General features: G+C 46.6%; 1 protein-coding gene across 3 annotated transcripts in view; it reads left to right on the top strand.

The window, feature by feature from the left end:
- Positions 1-19,421, top strand: part of MYZAP (myocardial zonula adherens protein) — a 174,744-nt gene that overhangs the window by 92,694 nt on the left and 62,629 nt on the right. For all 3 annotated transcript variants that reach the window (XM_033919900.1, XM_033919899.1, XM_033919898.1), the window contains exons 8-10: positions 1,213-1,338; positions 3,769-3,897; positions 10,717-10,811. In XM_033919900.1, coding sequence (XP_033775791.1) covers positions 1,213-1,338; positions 3,769-3,897; positions 10,717-10,811 — 350 coding nt within the window. The remainder of the gene's footprint in view (positions 1-1,212; positions 1,339-3,768; positions 3,898-10,716; positions 10,812-19,421) is intronic.

Genomic DNA, 19,421 nt, shown 5'->3' with positions numbered 1-19,421 from the left:
TGCTGTATTGTACAGTTTGATATTGACTCTCCAGGACTGTCTGTCTATAGGACATTTTGATTTTTTCCATATGCGCTCCAGAGCTCGACATTTCTGTTTTAGCTCTCTGTGATATGGGAGGAACCAAGGGGCCTAAGGATTTTCTTGGTCTCTGAATAATCTCTTGGTATTTTATAATCTTCTGTGTCTTCATATGCAAGTATAAGTGCTTATTAGTGGTGCATTAGACACTTTATTAACTGGAAGTCAAGCAACCAGAAAAAAAAAATCAATTTCTGGTGGAAATTTAAGTGTAAACTTGGCACACCACACCTGAGTACGCCCACACTTTGCCTACCACATGTCGGGTAGTTTGTCTGGAACAGTTTATGATATGGCATAGTATGGGGTATAATATTTGTTAGGCCTATTTTTAATAGTAACTTTCAAGCAACCATAAACTACATTTATCCGGCATTTATCAATCCCTATGGGTGCTGGTTAACTGAGAGTCTGCTGTACTTCTGTTAGCTATGTTTCTTGCCACCAGCTGATTGCAGCAAGGAAATCTCCCTGCCATGATCAGCTGAGCGGTGGTGGCAGTGAACACCCCTCTCCCCCCGAGAAGTCCCCGATAAGAGGGATAGCCACACCCTCCTGCCCCACAAACCCCTGAATCCTTTCTGAGGTGGCCCGGAAAGATGGATGCCCACTCCCTCCTGCCCCTGAGGCATCCCCCCAAAACCCCATGAACAAGAACACCCCCAACAACCCCCAAGACTTCAAACCCCGAATCCCTAACTCTACTCCCACCCCCATTGTACATTGTATTTGAAAGTCCAGCCAGAGGGATGCTCACACCCTCCATCTGACAGGCCCGCCGTTCCAAAATGGCGGGCCTTCCCCTTTCTGATGCATTCTGTGATGCACCAGGGAGGGACCTAAGGTGTTGTTTAGCTGAAATGCCTAAGGCCCCTATGAAGGGAGGAGCCTTAGGCACCTGGGCCAACTGGAGTGCATTCTGGGATGCAGTGGGAGTGGTCTGAGACTCCAGTTGGCCAGATACCTAAGGCCATTCCACTACTGTACTTCTATTAGCTATGTTTCTCTGTGTGAGAGACAGAGGATTCCATATCTCATGAGCAACAAACTCCTCCATCAAGAGTGAACAAGAAGAACAAATCTTACATTCAGAGTATGCTCTCTTCATTTTGTTTTGTTTTTTTGTGGTAGGTGGAATCTTCTCAAGAAGCCAATGCTGATGTGATGAGAGATCTGACAAGAAAATTGTACAACCAGTATGAAGCAAAGTTACAAGAAGAACAGCTCAAGCATGAAGCTGAAAAGGAAGTCCTCCGAGTGTGTATACTGAGGTCTTAAAGTGCGATTGCGTTCAATTCTGTTCACTGTATCTTAAAAAAGATACATAGTGGAATTAGAAAAGGTTCAAAAAAGAGTGAACAAAATGATTTAAAAGGTGGAACTCTCATATAAGGAAAGGCTAAAGAGATTAGAACTCTTCAGCTTGGAAAAGAGATGGCTGAGGGGAGATATTAATAAGATCTAAAAAATCCTGAGTGGTGTAGAATGGGTAAAATGATTAGATTTTTTATTTCAGAAATTACAAAGACTAGGGAACATTCAGTGATGTTCCTTTAAAACACATAGGAGGAAATATTTTTTTCGCACAAAAAATAGTTAAGTTCTGGAACTCGTTGCCAGAGGATGTGGTAATAGTGGTTAGCGTAGCTGGGTTTAAAAAAGGTTTGGACAAGTTCCTGGAGAAAAAGTCCATAGTCTGCTATTGAGACAGACATGGGGGAAGCCACGGCTGGCTCTGGGATTGGTAACATGGAGTGTTTCTACTATTTGGGTTTCTGGCAGGTACTTGTGACCTGGATTGGCCACTGTGGAAAGAGGATGCTGTGCTAGATAGACCATTGGTCTGACCTAGTAAGGCTATTCATATGTTCTTAAGTTTATTTTCTCATCTTTAGCAGAGTAAAGCAGTTTAATTTCTTGATATACTCAACTTTTGGGCTACTCATTATAACAGCATTTTCAATTATTAACATTTATATCCCACGTTATCCCAGAAACAATTTTTGTTTCAATGTGGCTCACAATACATTTACTATATAATAAGATAAAACCCACATAAAGAAACCTAATCTTCTAAACAATACTAATCAAAGATAAATCTGAAAGAACTGCAAATCTACAATTATTCATTACCTAACATAAATTTCTGAAAAAGATAAGTTTAGTTGTCTATGGAAAAATAAAATAGTTACCTTGACTTGTAATATCAGAAGGAAGAGAGTTCCACCATTCAATCCCCATATAAGGCAAAACCAGCAGAGTGGAATGATTTGTAAACCATCGTATAGTGATTTGTAAATGTTCTCGGGTGTCTTATAGCATAACAAGAAAGCAAATCTACCAAATTCTGCATATATTTTGCACCAATTTCATATAAAATTTGTTGTACAAAAATACAATGTTTAAATGTAGATCAGGCTTGTATTGGTAGCCAATGAAGTTCTACAAAGCAGTGTACAAACATTAATAAGAGCAAATTGTAGTAGAGATAACACAAGGATCAATAAGGGAGGCAGCTGGTAAATACCACCTGAAGGTGGTCCCAGTCAGATTTAGTTCTGCAGCTTACCAAAGGCTTTGACTAAATAGATTAGTGTTCAGCGTGCTTTTAAATACACTCCTTAGAAATGGGGGAAAGGAATTCCAATAATAAGACCCAAGGTAAGAAAAGTCAGTCTGCCTGGCATTCTCCAAATGATGAGCAGAAAGAGGAGGAGGAACTCATTGATTTACATTGTGAAACCATGTCAGATGAAGAGGTAGCAGTTACTGCAGGATTTATGGAAGCTCCGTAGGAACTCGAAACCCAGACCTCTGGTTCTTATCTTGGTTTTAATAGAAATATATGCACAGTTAAAAAATTTTCAATCAATAATCTACATGGTTAATCTTTCACAATTTAAACATGAGTTGGCATATCTAAGAATTGCATTGATATCGAGGGTCCACCTCATGGCTAAGTGAGGCTAGGAAAAGTCATCTCAAAAGGTGCCTCTATCCGGTTTCTCCTCTCCTCTGTGTGATCCCTTCCCTTCTTTTCCACCTCCCATACCTTCTATTGCAGTTCTCCTTTCCTCCTGTCACCAGAGAGGGAAGAATCGCCTCTTATCTGTACATGTTGCCTGTTCTGCAGACTGATGTCTGAATGTGTATGTTCCTGCATATTTAGACATCGGGTAGGGGTATGTCAGAAGGAATTCTATGAGCGTCAGAGCAGTTACTGCTGCTGCTGGCGCTAAAACCCGTGCTACATGCTAGTAAAGGAGGGAGTGTATTTGCGGGGAAGAGAATTATAAATCATGGGGCCATGCAAAGCTCTGGGTCAGGGGCAATATTCCCTCTAAGGATTGGCTAGGTGCGTGCAAATTTTTTCTATTCTATTCTATTTTTTCTGTTCTAAAAACCAACAATTTTCCAGATTTGCAAGTATTTTTTTATGAGCAACTATGTAAAGTCTGTGAGTGACACTCCTAGAATGTATGAGCAGTTGCTTATGTGCTCAGCTTAGAGGGAACATTCGTCAGGGGTGGTTTCCCCAAGTAGTATACACTAGGGACGGTCTAATGTTAAAATATGCAAAATAATATACATTTCAGAACATCCAGTATATGAAAAGAAAGGTTGCTTGACATTTTTCGTCTCTTAATTTTACATTTGAATGATTCACTTAAATGTTTTTCTTTGAAGGCACAAACAAGCAAGTATTTGAAAGCTATTGAGGAAGCCTGTGATAGAATTCAGTTTGCAGAAGCGAGAATAGGAGAAAGAGATCAGCGGATTGAAGAACTGGACAGGTTAATCTTTCACATGGAGGAGGTACGCTAATGTGTTTTTGATTCTCTATTCATTTACTTCAGCTAAATTTTGAGATCGAAACATTCAAGGTACTTAGTAGATAAGGGCAGGTTGTTCACCCTCTCCAAGGTAGGGAGAATGAGAGGGCACTCTCTAAAGTTGAAAGGGGATAGATTCCGTACAAATGTAAGGAAGTCCTTCTTCACCCAGAGAGTGGTAGAAAACTGGAACGCTCTTCCGGAGGCTGTTATAGGGGAAAACACCCTCCAGGGATTCAAGACAAAGTTAGACAAGTTCCTGTTGAACAAGCACGTGCGCTGGTAGGGCTTGTCTCAGTTAGGGCACTGGTCTTTGACCAGAGGGCCGCCGCGTGAGCGGACTGCTGGGCATGATGGACTACTGGTCTGACCCAGCAGTGGCAATTCTTATGTTCTTATGACTTTATCAGCTGCCTAGGTTTGTAGAAAAATTTTAAAAAAGGAAGCTACTGTTAACATTTAGATGAGCATATGTATGAAAAACGAGAATGCTTGGAGGGCCTATTTCACAAAGGCTTTTCTCCTATGTCTGAGGAAAAAAAAAGTCTGTAAATCGGACCTACTACTTTATGTAAATAACATTCACAAGTGATAATCTTACGACTACACCCTATATTTTGCAAAAACCCATGTACTAGATACTGTATTTTTAAAAGTAATGCAGTTTTCTTGTCTTACACTGTATTCATTGTTTTGATGCAGAAAATGAATTTGCATTGGGGATTAATAATAATAATAATAATAATTTATTTCTTGTATACCGCTATACCGGAAGTTCTAAGCGGTTCACAACAAGGATACATACAGCAGATAATTAAGATACAGAATTAACATTTGATATCTAGTGCAGAATAAAAACACTCAGTAAAAGAATACATCAAGTAAAATCAGTAAAAGTTAAGATGATAGCTCAAATTGGCAAGTAAAAAGCTATAAAGATCATAGAAATATAGAAATAGACGGCAGACAAGGGCCACGGCCCATCCAATCTGCCCACCCTAATGACCCTCCCCTACCATTACTCTGTGAATAGATTCCATGTGTCGATCCCATTTGGCCTTAAAATCAGGCACGCTGCTGGCCTCAATCACCTGAAGTGGAAGACTATTCCAGCGATCAACCACTCTTTCAGTGAAAAAGAATTTCCTGGTGTCACCGTGCAGTTTCCCGCCCCTGATTTTCCACGGATGCCCTCTTGTTGCCGTGGGACCCTTGAAAAAGAAGATATCTTCCTCCGCCTCGATGCGGCCCGTGAGATACTTGAACATCTCGATCATGTCTCCCCTCTCTCTGCGCTCCTCGAGCGAGTATAGCTGTAATTTATCTAGCCGTTCTTCATACGGGAGATCCTTGAGTCCCGAGACCATCCGGGTGGCCATTCTCTGGACCGACTCCAGTCTCAGCACATCCTTGCGATAATGCGGCCTCCAGAATTGCACACAGTATTCCAGGTGGGGCCTCACCATGGATCTATACAATGGCATAATGACTTCAGGCTTACGGCTGACGAAACCCCTGCGTATGCAACCTATGATTTGTCTTGCCTTGGATGATGCTTGCTCCACTTGATTGGCAGCCTTCATGTCCTCAGTGACAATTACCCCTAAGTCTCGTTCTGCAGTACCGTTCTTGTTAGGATCTCGCCATTAAGGGTATAAATCTTGCATGGATTTTGGCTGCCCAGGTGCCCAACTTTGCATTTTTTGGCATTGAAGCTGAGTTGCCAGGTCCTAGACCAGCGCTCTAGTAGATTTGACAGTAACATAACTAGGAAGAAAGCATATCAAACAGGCGTGTTTGTATGCAATACATACAATTTATACATGCCAAAAAAAAAGCCGATACAGCTTAATAACACACAGGACCTATTGAAGGTAACAAACCAGATTCAGAAAACAGCAAGGAAAGGAAATGTATCTAGACATAGGAGGATAATTTTCAAGGGCTTCTAGCCATCCAAGGGCTAGATTTTTACTTTGTCACACTACTGAGTGAGTGTGTGCTGTTAGTAAATATTTATTTAAAACATTCTCATTCCACCTTTATCCGAGGCAGCTCACAGCATTACATACAAAAATATCCCATTGCGTAAATTGAGACCTGTGGTAATTTAATATGCATCAGCGCATGTTAGTGTACGTATGCTAAAATATTTAGCACATATTGATTAATGTATTCAGATTGCTGTCTTTACTCAGCCAAAAAAATGTGTATGTGGGACTGTAGGGCTTTTCCTGCACTCCATTTTAGGCCTGGGGTTTAACTCGGGCCAATCTACCATTTTCTCTCCTGTGTGTACATCTTGGATTTTACAAGCTGTGTGTGTGCCAGCCAAGTTATCTTTGCCAGCCCTGGGCCCCTTTGCTCTGCCAAAGGAATGTGGGAGAAAGGATTTAGTCTGCAGAACTGTGAAATGTGGCACTGTAGGTCTTATCTATTGGATGATTTGTGGTACATCTGAGAATGTCCAGCAGGCCTCATGGCCATAGCTATGATTGGCCTCTGAGAATGCCTGGGAAAAAGATAAGACCACCTTTTTAAGTAAGACAAAGGAAGAAGTAACAGTCAGTTACAGACAGTCGTCTGAGTTGGTGCTTGGAGCTAGACCCTAAGTTTGGAGCAGGAGAGAAGAAAGGAGTGCAAAATAACAGTTGGAGAAAAGTGTCCAAGCTCAGATGGGACTTCTGTGCTGCTCCGAAATCAGATTACAGAGAACAGTCTCCTTATAAGGCTCTGATAAGACAGGGAGCAAACAACTTTTCTTTGAAGAGAAAGAGAAAGACTGTCAAGTGGTGGTGCTGGCATCTTATCAGCCTGCAAAACCCTGGACATCTGCTATGCTACTGCATCCATCAGACCAGCAGAACCTTGAGCATGCTTCGGCTGACTGCTAGAGAGATATTCCTCCACTCCCTGGAAGAAACCCTTCGGCCTCTTATGGTGAGAGCAGAGATAGATAGATTTAGCTTTTGGCTGATCAGGAAAAGTTTATGGGATGTGATAGTTCATTTGGTGATAAAACTTAGCTGTATGTCTTTCTCTCTCCCCATAATCTAAGTTTCTTGGGAGTATTTTGTGGCAGGTATAGTATTGCCAGATGCCTGCACGTGTGGTGTAGTGTCCTTTTATACCACTATTTCTAATTGTTTATGTAACTGTATTATTCATAATCAAAGTGTATTTTATGCAAGTGATATATTTTTCCATGCATTTTCTATTTTGGTAATAAAGACTGTATTTACCAGTTTTTGTCCCTCCTGACCTGTTTGCAATGCCAACCAAAACGTTTGGGCCTCGGTTTTTGTAATTAGTGTTTTTTCCCCTAGACATGAGTGCCCTAATTGCTTATAGCACTAATTATCCTACAGGACCTTGAATTTGGACCTGTAAAATTTATGGTTACTTCTTTAATGGCACACCCACCATCCTTGAATTTTCAAAGGCAATCTCCACAGCATATAGTTTATGATGAGTATGGGAGTTAGTAGTAGAGGTTTTAAAAATTTAATTTATATTTATTGTATTATTAGACTAGTGATGGTATGAGGTCTACTCCTTGTTTCATTGGGAGTTGAAGGTAGGGTAGCAACCCGTTCTGGAAGTTACAGCACTTGGATTCTAACAGTGTAGACAGAGACAAGAACTAGGATCTGAGAGAAGGGCAAGGTTGTTATTTGGTTGGATAGTAGGTCAGAGGAGATGAAAAGTGATTACAGATTGAGACCAGGAGGAGGGCAGCAGCAAGACAAAAGTAAAACCAGCTTAGAGAACTGGACATATGCTATAATGCAAATAAACACAGGAGAGGAGACTGTGACAAGGCTAAAAGAAATAAGATAGTGGTACTTGGAGCAGTGACCAATCCGAGGAGAAGTTGCATGGAGAAGCATGGTGAGACTGATGTGCTATTTTTGTTTAATTCATTATTTTTATATAAAATGTAAGGTAAACCATTTAGCTAATGCTTGATAGAAGGTATATCAAATAACAAATACCGTATTTTCACGCATATAACGCGCGCGTTATACGCGTTTTTACCTACCGCGCATACCCCTCTCGCGTTATATGCGTGAGCGCGGTATACAAAAGTTTTAAAACATAGTTCCCACCCCGCCCGACGCCCGATTCACCCCCCCAGCAGGACCGCTCGCACCCCCACCCCGAACGACCGCTCGCACGCGCTCCCACCCGCACCCGCATCCACGATCGGAGCAAGAGGGAGCCCAAGCCCTCTTGCCCGGTCGACTCCCCGACGTCCGATACATCCCCCCCCCCCCGGCAGGACCGCCGACTTCCCGACAATATCGGGCCAGAAGGGAGCCCAAACCCTCCTGGCCACGGCGACCCCCTAACCCCACCCCGCACTACATTACAGGCAGGAGGGATCCCAGGCCCTCCTGCCCTCGACGCAAACCCCCCTCCCCCCCAACGACCGCTCCCCCCCCCCAAGAACCTCCGACCGCCCCCCAGCCGACCCGCGATCCCCCTGGCGACCCCCACGACCCCCCCGCCCCCCTTCCCCGTACCTTTGGTAGTTGGCCGGACAGACGGGAGCCAAACCCGCCTGTCCGGCAGGCAGCCAACGAAGGAATGAGGCCGGATTGGCCCATCCATCCTAAAGCTCCGCCTACTGGTGGGGCCTAAGGCGCGTGGGCCAATCAGAATAGGCCCTGGAGCCTTAGGTCCCACCTGGGGGCGCGGCCTGAGGCACATGGTCGGGTTGGGTCCATGTGCCTCAGGCCGCGCCCCCAGGTGGGACCTAAGGCTCCAGGGCCTATTCTGATTGGCCCACGCGCCTTAGGCCCCACCAGTAGGCGGAGCTTTAGGATGGATGGGCCAATCCGGCCTCATTCCTTCGTTGGCTGCCTGCCGGACAGGCGGGTTTGGCTCCCGTCTGTCCGGCCAACTACCAAAGGTACGGGGAAGGGGGGTGGGGGGGTCGTGGGGGTCGCCAGGGGGGTCGCGGGTCGGCTGGGGGGGCGGTCGGAGGTTCTTGGGGGGGGCGGTCGTTGGGGGGGAGGGGGGTTTGCGTCGAGGGCAGGAGGGCCTGGGATCCCTCCTGCCCGTAATGTAGTGCGGGGTGGGGTTAGGGGGTCGCCGTGGCCAGGAGGGTTTGGCTCCCTTCTGGCCCAACTACCAAAGGTACGGGGAAGGGGGGTGGGGGGGTCGCCAGGGGGGTCGCGGGTCGGCTGGGGGGGCGGTCGGAGGTTCTTGGGGGGGGCGGTCGTTGGGGGGAGGGGGGTTTGCGTCGAGGGCAGGAGGGCCTGGGATCCCTCCTGCCCGTAATGTAGTGCGGGGTGGGGTTAGGGGGTCGCCGTGGCCAGGAGGATTTGGGCTCCCTCCTGGCCCGATATTGTTGGGGAGTCGGCGGTCCTTCGGGGGGAGGGATGTATCGGACGTCGGGGGGGGGCATCAGGCTTTCAGGATGGGGACAGACCTTCAAGGGGGGACAGTGCACGGAAGTCAGGGGGGGTGAACGGAGAGTCGGGACAGCGCACGGAAAGTCAGGGCGGGCGAAAGGAGCGTCGGGCAGCATGCGCGGTATACCCGTGAGCGCGGTATACCAAAGTTTTTGTACATATCATCGTGATTTCTGCGTGCTATACCCGTGTGCGCGTTTTATACGGGTGCGCGTTATTTGCGTGAAAATACGGTAAACTTGGGAACTTGAAACGTGTGCAGAAGTCATTGCAGAAGATGACACCTTGAACGCCAACATAGTTCTCCCCAATCTTTTTTATGGCCTTAACCTCATGATTGCAGTCAAATACAACTGTGATTCCACTCTCACCCTGTCCCTCCACTCATTTGGGGTCCTGATCATAGTATGGGAAAATCTGCTGTAGATGTCCTGAACAGGGAAGGTGACTACAGAAAGAGACTTCATTATTTATAACAAGAAGAACTTTGTGTGCACATTTCCTATTTGATTTGGGGGAACTGCAGGATCTGTCATGAAAGGATAGAATTGTGTTGTCTGACCCTACAGTGAGGTTTTCTTTCTCTTATTTTAGCATATAGCTCATGGGGGTTTTTTCCCCAAGGCAGATCACATTCAAGTACAGAACATATTTTTAGCTTTGTTATCTTCTCTTATTTTCTCTTCAGCAAGGTGTGGGTGCTGTCAACAGAATATGGCAGCGGTGAGACAAATATGAGTCTAGCATAGACATGGGAAACTATGGCCCGCGGGTCATATCCAGCCCGCCAACCATGAGCCCTACATACCTCCCTCCAGAGCAGCGTTGGGCTGGCAGCACTCTAAACAGGCTGCTTAGCAGCCTTCTCTCGTTGGGGAATTCCCTCTGCTGCATCACTGATGATGTCATCAGTAACATGGCATAAGGAAGGCCCTGACAAGAGAAGGCCACAAAGCAGCCTGTTTGGAGTGCTGCTGGCCCAACGCTGCTCTGGAGGGGATGTATATAGGACTCACTGTTGGCAGGGTAAAGATGGGAGGGAAGGATGGAGGGTCAGCGGGGTTTGGCTGCGCGGCAGGGGCGGGTACTCAAGAGTTCTGCGGCACAAGGGATGGGAGGGAGGGAAGGATAGAAGCTGGGCAAGGGTTCTGCTGCACAGGGGGATGGGAGGGATGGAGGGATAGAAAGATGCTCTTGGTCTGGCCCCTCTGTCAAATTTAAGGACCCATTGTGGCCCACGAGTCAAAAGGTTTGCCCACACCTGGTCTAGTAGAAGGTGTGAATATATGTTTTGAATAATACCTTGTACTTTTTCTCTCTTGTTATAAGCTTATCAAGGCTCTGTGAATATATAAGTTATTCCTCTTTTGTTGATGCCTCAGGAACGCCAGCACCTTCAAGCCCAGTTGTTGCAGTACGAAGAACAAATGCGCAGACTTGAAGCAGAACCTGAAAACAATGATGTAGACAAAGAGAGGTAGAATCAAATTTTTGGAGGACCTTTCTTAAACCGATGGCATCAGAGGGACTGTTTTCTTAGTTTATTAGATACCATATTGTCTCAGAAAGGGCTGTCCACTTGAACATTACACTTTTTTATTCACAAGTTTCATGAATTCTATGCTTGAAGAAAAGTATCTTTTGAAAACAGACATATGCTAGTAAGGAAAATAGGAAGTGTAAATGTCATGTTTATTACCTTTATTTTACATCACACCTTACTGTGTATATGGCCCAAGGCGAAAAGAGCATAACAAATTTGCATCAATACATAAAATATCCTAGGATAAGCAGGCAACATATTCTCACATGTGGGTGACATCATCCATGGAGCCTGATAAGGATATTGCAAAACTGTACCGTCACTTTAAAAGACTGAAAAGTCTTGAAACAGTCCAAACTGTGCATGCGCTGGTGCCTTTTGCCCAACTTTGACTCACAGGACCATCAGTTTTCAGTTTTCTGCGGATCTGAGAAGCTTTGTTTTTTTTTGTTGGTTTTTTTTTAGTTTCTCCAAATGCGTCATAAGGTTCTATTTTTTGTGCATTTCTGTTCACTTTTTCCTTTATTTCTCTCATAGTTTTTCATTTTATTATATAATCTGTTTTCTGGAAGTTTTTTTTCATTTTTGCCTGAATTTTTGTTTTGGGCCTTCGGGCTCATCTTGGCCTGTTTTCAGGCCAGGTGCGTCGAGTCATTTTCGGTTTGCTATCTATTCGACCTCCCTGGACTTTTGATTTTGTATTGACGGTGTTTCCCTCGATGTCCGAGGTTCCAAGTGGCTTGGACCATTTCAGCTACTGACCTGCATAACTGGTGTGTCTAGGTCCTGAACACTGACTAGATTCTTGCTCGCGTTGCTCTAGACTGCAGAAGAGTTTGCTTAAGGCCCATCTGCTCCAATTTGACAAACTTTTCGGGTCAGCATCGGGAACATCAAGGATGTCTGCAAACTCTGATGTCCAAAGAACATCTTCATCAGCACCAGCACCTTCTACACCATCAGTGCTACCACCATCGGGGGAATCGCGTAAAAAGGCTAGGAAGCACAAACAACCCTTCCCCAGCCAGACATGCATTGGCATCATCTCAAGTGTCCACGCACCGAGTCAAGATCAATGTACTAGTGCTACTGTGTTTCTCTGAAAATAAGACCTACCCCGAAAATAAGCCCTAGCATAATTTATCCCAGGACAAGCAGGCAGCATATTCTTGACTGATGGGTGACGGCACCGACGGAGCCCCGGTACGGACAATTTTAGAGTGATTGCACTCTAAGAACTTGGAAAGTTCTAGTAGGCCGCACCGCGCACGCGCGAGTGCCTTCCCGCCTGACAGAGGCACGCGGTCCCCAGTTTCTTAGTTTCCGCGGAGCTAAGAAGACGCGTTTTCAACAGCTGTTGAAAATTTTTTTTCTCTAACCTTCCCGCTCGCGTACACTCTTTTGGCTCTATTGCCTTTTTTTCTATTATTTTATTTGTGTAAAAAAAAAAACAAAAAAAACCTTAATTTTTTCTTCAATTTGGTTTTTCCCTGGCGGGGCCTACTGCCACCATCGAGGCCTCGGCCTTCAATTTGGCGGAAGCCGTTTTTACTTTCATGCCCCCTCAGCCAGGTTTTAAAAAGTGCCAGCGGTGCGCTCGGCCTATATCTCTCACGGACCCGCACAACTGGTGTCTACAGTGTTTGGGTCCTGAGCATCAGGCTTCCACCTGCACCCGCTGTGCCACGTTGAAAAAACGTACTTTGAAAAATTGCTAGATACAACAGCGATTACTTTTCGGTGCCGATATGTCCGATCCCGTACCATCGACCCCGGCATCGGCACCTTCACAGTCGGCACCTACTTCTTCGACGCCGCGCAATACCACACCGGCGTCGCACCCAGGTAAGCCGGCTAAGAAGCCTTCCCCGCTGGAGCGCCCTCCGGTCTCAGTGGCAGCGAGCCCAATCCTGCCGACCTCGAGGCGCCCACGGAAGCACTCCGCTCCGATTGAGGTTAGCCCTTCGACCTCGGGTTCCTCTTCGGAGTGTAGAGCGGCACCAAAGGTACCGCAGAAGAAAAAAGCGATACTGGTGCCTTCGCTGGACGAGCGAATTGCCGCCGTCCTACAAGTTCAGCTTAAAGAGCAATTGCAGCAGCTCCTGCCTGCTCTTCTGACACCGAGCCTTCCAGTCCCGGTCTGGTCTGAGCTACCGGTACAGGCAGTGGAACAGCCTCTTTTATCGGCATCCACTTTGTCGGTACCGGTACAAACAGCTTCCTCGGTATCCATGCCAGTTTTAGCGCCGGAACCGAGATCTTTACACCAGGCGGTGCAAACCTCGGCACCGGTACGCCCAATAACATCTCCCGGTACCGGTTCACAAATCTCCCGGTAAGTCGACTCACAAAACTCGGCACCTAGAACCCTCCACACCGGAGTCTCGGGACCGTAGTTTTCAGGTGAGAGACCCTGATCTGTGGGGTGATTCAGAGGAGCCACTTCTCTCTGAGAGAGAGTGTTCGTCAGGGGACGAGGACCCTTCTGTATTAGATCCGTTCTCTAAGCCTGATGCATCTTCTTTTACCTCTTTTCTCAAAGAGATGTGCGACTCTCTCTCTATTCCCTTGGAGGCTGAATCCAAAAAATTCAAGGCATTCCTCGATGCACTGGACTTTGACCAGCCTCCAAGGGAATTCTTGAAATTGCCTCTCCATGATATTTTGCAAGAGACTTTCTATAAAAATCTAGAGACACCTTTGACCATTCCAGGAGCTCCTCGCAAACTGGACTCCTTGTATAAGGTCATAGCTATTCCTGGCTTTGACAAACCGCAACTCCCCCATGAATCTTTACTAGTGGAATCTACTTTAAAGAAATCCACGGGGGCTAGTGTATACGCCTCTGTCCCTCCTGGCAGAGAAGGTAAGGCCATGGATAAGTTTGGCAAGAGGTTGTATCAGAATGCGATGCTGGCTAATAGATCTGGGAACTATGCTTTTCATTTTTCGTTCTACCTTAAGCATCTCATTCAAAATTTGTCATCTTTTGAAAAATACCTCCCTGGCCGTAAAAGATCTGCTTTTCGCCAAACCTCTTCATCGCTCTTACAACTCCGTAAGTTCATGGTCAGATCGATCTATGACACCTTTGAGCTGACCTCTCGGGCCACGGCTATGTCGGTGGCCATGCGTCGCCTGGCCTGGCTCAGAGTTTCAGAACTTGATGTCAATCATCAAGATCGACTGGCTAATGCACCTTGCCTAGGGGATGAGCTGTTTGGAGAATCCATGGACTCCACTACACAAAAGCTCTCAGCTCATGAGACCAGATGGGATACTCTTCTCAAAACTAAAAAGAAGACCCCACCTACCAGGCCTTTTCGCCAGCAGTCGGCCTACCAGCGTAGATTTGTGGCTCGTCCTTTACCACAGGCCCAGCAACAACCCAGGCGTCAGAGGCAACAACAGAGACAAGCTGCTAGACCAGCACAGCAGCAACAACAAGTGAAGCCTCCCCCTTCACAAAAATCCACTCAATCCTTTTGACTTGGTTCTCCAGGACATAGCCAGTCGACATCCTGCTGCCCACCTTCCGCAGCCCATAGGAGGACGCCTTACTCTTTTCATAAGCCGTTGGGAAACCATCACCTCGGATCAGTGGGTCCTCAACATCATCCGCCACGGTTACTCTCTCAACTTTCAGACACTTCCTGCCCAAAGTCTGCCAAGAGAGTCTGCTTTGAACACTTCTCAGGTTTCACTCCTGCTTCAGGAGGTTCAATCCCTCCTCCTTCTGAACGCTATAGAGGAAGTCCCTCTAGATCAAAAGGGGCAGGGATTCTACTCCTGTTATTTCCTAGTCCCCAAAAAAACAGGAGATCTCAGACCCATCCTAGATCTTCGCGATCTCAACAAATGCTTAGTCAAAGAGAAATTCAGAATGCTCTCTTTAGCCACTCTTTACCCTCTTCTCAATCAAGGCGACTGGCTATGTTCCCTCGATCTCAAAGAGGCATACACTCACATACCGATCGATCTTGCCTCAAGACAGTACCTACGCTTCATGATCAATCGTTGTCATTACCAGTACAAGGTACTACCCTTCGGTCTTGCCTCCTCTCCAAGAGTGTTCACCAAATGTCTGATTGTGGTGGCTGCTTTTCTGCGTTCCCACCACCTTCAGGTGTTTCCTTATCTGGACGATTGGTTAATAAAAGCCAATTCATCTCAAACAGTACTTCAGGCCACCAATCAGACCATCCTATTTCTACGGTTGCTGGGGTTCGAGATCAATCTACCCAAATCTCATCTCATCCCTACACAGAGACTTCAATTCATTGGAGCAGTCTTGGACACAGTCCTCATGAGAGGGTTCCTGCCGTCCAACCGTCTTCAAATGCTTCAATCTCTATGTCAGCAGGTGCTTCCACAACGTTCCATCTCTGCCAAGCAAATGATGATACTCTTGGGTCACATGGCCTCTACAGTTCATGTCACACCACTTGCACGTCTTCACCTGCGCACTCCTCAATGGACCCTAGCTACCCAGTGGTCCCAAGCGATGGATCCTTGCTCACGTCACATATCTGTAACATCATCTCTTCGTCAGTCTCTACAATGGTGGTTGATATCCTCAAATTTCTCCAGAGGTCTTCTGTTCCATCTACCTCCTCATCAACTTGTCATCACCACCGACGCCTCCCCTTATGCCTGGGGGGCTCATTTGAATGAGTTCCAAACTCAAGGACTTTGGACAGCTCAGGAAATGAAGCATCACATCAATTTCCTGGAACTCAGAGCAATGTTTTATGCCCTCAAGGCCTTCCAACATCTTCTCTTTCCTCAAGTCCTCCTGCTGTGCACAGACAATCAAGTGGCGATGTACTACATCAACAAGCAGGGTGGGACGGGCTCTCGCATCTTGTGCCAGGAAGCCCAGAAGATTTGGGCTTGGGCCACAGATCACCATCTATTCCTGAAAGCTATCTACATTCAGGGAGAACAGAATTCCTTGGCGGACAAGCTCAGCAGAATTCTCCAGCCTCACGAGTGGACACTCGATCCTTTGACTCTGCAGTCCATCTTCGCTCAGTGGGGCACTCCTCAGATAGACCTCTTTGCAGCTCCTCACAATCACCAGCTGCCCCTATTTTGCTCCAGACTCTACTCTCCTCATCGTCTGGCAGCAGATGCATTTCTCCTCGATTGGTCCAATCGGTTCCTGTACGCTTTCCCTCCTCTACCTCTCATGTTAAGAACCTTGTTCAAGCTCAAGAGGGAACGAGCCACCATGATTCTGATTGCTCCAAGGTGGCCCAGGCAACATTGGTTCTCCCTTCTACTTCAACTCAGTTCCAGAGAACCTTTTCTTCTTCCACTGTTTCCTTCTCTGCTTACACAGCATCAGGAGACCCTTCTACATCCCAACCTCCAGTCTCTGCACCTGACAGCTTGGTTTCTCTCGGCCTGACTTCTCATGATACTCTTTTGTCCCAGCCTGTTCGTTCAATTCTGGATGCCTCCAGGAAACCGGCCACTCTGCAATGTTACCATCAGAAGTGAACACGTTTTTCTTCCTGGTGTCTTCTTCATCATCATGATCCCACTTCCCTTGCAGTGGAGACCTTGTTGGATTATCTTCTTTCTTTGTCTGACTCTGGCCTGAAGTCTTCTTCAATCAGAGTCCACCTCAGTGCTATTGCGGCTTTTCATGAGCCAGTCCATGGAAATCTCCTCTCAGCTCATCCCTTGGTGTCCAGGTTCATGCGGGGTCTTTTTAATGTGAAACCACCTCTTAAAGCCCCTCCTGTTGTCTGGGATCTCAACGTAGTCCTTTCCGCCTTAATGAAGCCTCCATTTGAACCTTTGGCTACTGCTTCTTTCAAGTTTCTCACTTGGAAGGTACTTTTCCTTATTGCTCTTACCTCTGCCAAGAGGGTCAGTGAGCTACATGCACTAGTTGCGGATCCACCTTTTACAGTCTTCCATCATGACAAGGTGGTTCTGCGTACACATCCAAAGTTTCTCCCTAAGGTTGTCTCGGAATTCCATCTCAACCAATCCATTGTTCTGCCTGTCTTCTTTCTGAAACCTCACTCGCATTCTGGAGAACAGGCTCTGCATACTTTGGACTGTAAGCGGGCTCTGGCTTACTATTTAGACCGTACTAAGCCCCACAGATCATCTCCCCAACTCTTTCTGTCCTTTGATCCGAATAAATTGGGACATCCTGTTTCTAAACGTACGTTGTCTAATTGGCTGGAAGCGTGCATTTCATTCTGTTATGCTCAGACCGGACTGACACTGGAAGGTTCTGTCACGGCCCATAGAGTCCGAGCTATGGCAGCATCTGTAGCTTTCCTCCGTTCCACTCCTATTGAGGAAATCTGCAAAGCTGCCACTTGGTCCTCAGTTCATACTTTTACATCTCATTATTGTCTGGATGCATTCTCCAGACGGGATGGACACTTCGGCCAATCTGTTTTGCAAAATTTATTTTCCTAATGGCCAACCTTCCCTCCATCCCTCTTTTTGTTAGCTTGGAGGTCACCCATCAGTCAAGAACATGCTGCCTGCTTGTCCTGGGATAAAGCACAGTTACTTACCGTAACAGGTGTTATCCAGGGACAGCAGGCAGATATTCTTGCGTCCCACCCACCTCCCCTGGGTTGGCTTCTTAGCTGGCTTATCCTAACTGGGGACCGCGCGCCTCTGTCGGGCGGGAAGGCACTCGCGCGTGCGCGGTGCGGCCTACTAGAACTTTCCAAGTTCTTAGAGTGCAATCACTCTAAAATTGTCCGTACTGGGGCTCCGTCGGTGCCGTCACCCATCAGTCAAGTCATATCTGCCTGCTGTCCCTGGATAACACCAGTTACGGTAAGTAACTGTGCTTTTCGGGGTAGGTCTTAATATAAGCCCTACCCCAAAAATAAGCCCTAGTCCTGGAATTTGCCAGCAGCTGTTCAACCCAGCCTCCCCCCCGCGCAGCTGACCCCCTGCTGACCCTCCATCCTTCCCTCCCTGCCGACTGCGAGCGAGCCCTACCTTCATCCGAAGCAGCGTTGGGCTGCTTGGCCTTGTCTATCAGGGAGTTCTACAAGACATTTTACATGAAATGTTTGATTCAGAAAATGCCTTTATATGAGCAACAACTTCCTGAAGAACATCTTGATTCATTTCAGCATCTTACAAACGATCTTCTTGAAACCAGAAAATACATAGCAAGGTCTGTTTTTGATACTTTTGATGTAACTTCAGGAATATCAGCAATATCCAAAGCCATGTGTCAACAAGCTTGGCTTAGTGTATCTGACCTGGATGCAAATGTTCAGGAGAGACTGGTCAACATACCATGTCTCAAAGATGACATGTTTTGGAGACAAAATAGAGGAGGCTACACAAAAGATTGAGGCATGAAGACTCCATGACCACGGTCTTGTCTGGAAAGTCTTCTAGATCATAAACATCTAAGTGTTTTTACAATTTCAAATGCTCATCATACTATAGCAAATGTAGGTATAATCCACTGTCTACATCAGATATGTCAAACTCTGGCCCGCAGGGTAATAAAATTTGGCCCGCCAAACAATTCCTGCCATCGCAGAGATTTGGCCCGCCGTTCCTTCCCTCCCATCAGGTGCAGCGCAGCTCCGCCAATGTGAAAAGGAGCTGCGTCAAAATCAGAGCCCTGCCGCAGCACGTTCCCTCCGATTTCAACACGGCTCTTTTTCACATTGGTGGAGCTGCGCTGGAGCTGCCTGGAGATGGTTGTGCACTGTTGGGGCCTCTCTTTGGCCTGTGCCTGGCTCTGGCGCTGCACGTTTACACCAACAGCTGGGCCTTGCAGATCTGTGGCAGCGCCCAAGAGGCGGCTTGCGTAGCTTGGAGGCAGCGCTTCAGTTTCCTGGGGCAGTTGGTACCGCCTTCTTTAAAAAGTATTAAAACGCTACCGGTAGATGAGAGGAGCCTGGTGAATGAAGCGTAATAGACTGCAGGAGCCCGCAAAGCAGAGACGGAGGTGGGGGGTGCCTACTTGCTCCAGTACCGTCTACTTGTCTGTCATTGTTCTCAGCCCTCTTCAAAGTGCTCTCTATCTACTTGTCATTGTGCTTCTTGGGGCCCTCTACCTACTTTTGCGCTGCTATCTCTGTGCTCCTACCTGCCTCTCGCTTTTTTATTCCCCATTCTCGGTGCCCTCTAGCTGTCTGTCACTTCACTGTACTTCTCCTTTTGGTGCTCTCTCTATCTGCCTAACACTTTCTTTCTCCTTCCTCTTGGTGTTCTCTGTTCTACCCACTTCTCAGGTCTGTTGTAAGTCAGGTAAACCGCTTTAGTTGTACCAGAGAAAGGTGGTGTATCAAGTGCATGGCTCTTGACCTTACAAAGCTGGTGTTAGACAGCAGGCGTGAACTAGGTCATAAAAGAGAGAAGAAAAGTTTTTTTAAAAGTTTATTTTGTTTACATCACAGAGCCGGCATGGGGTTGGTGAGGTTGTAACCCTATACTTCTACTAAAACTAAGGGGTCCTTTTATTAAGGTGCACATTTAGCGCACGCTAAATCGATTAGTGTACAATAATAAAAGGACCCCTAAGTATCTTAA

The sequence above is a fragment of the Geotrypetes seraphini genome, chromosome 14 (genome assembly GCF_902459505.1).
Source record: "Geotrypetes seraphini chromosome 14, aGeoSer1.1, whole genome shotgun sequence".
NCBI classification, from domain to species: Eukaryota; Metazoa; Chordata; class Amphibia; order Gymnophiona; family Dermophiidae; genus Geotrypetes; species Geotrypetes seraphini.
This window is presented reverse-complemented; position numbering and strand designations above follow the sequence as displayed.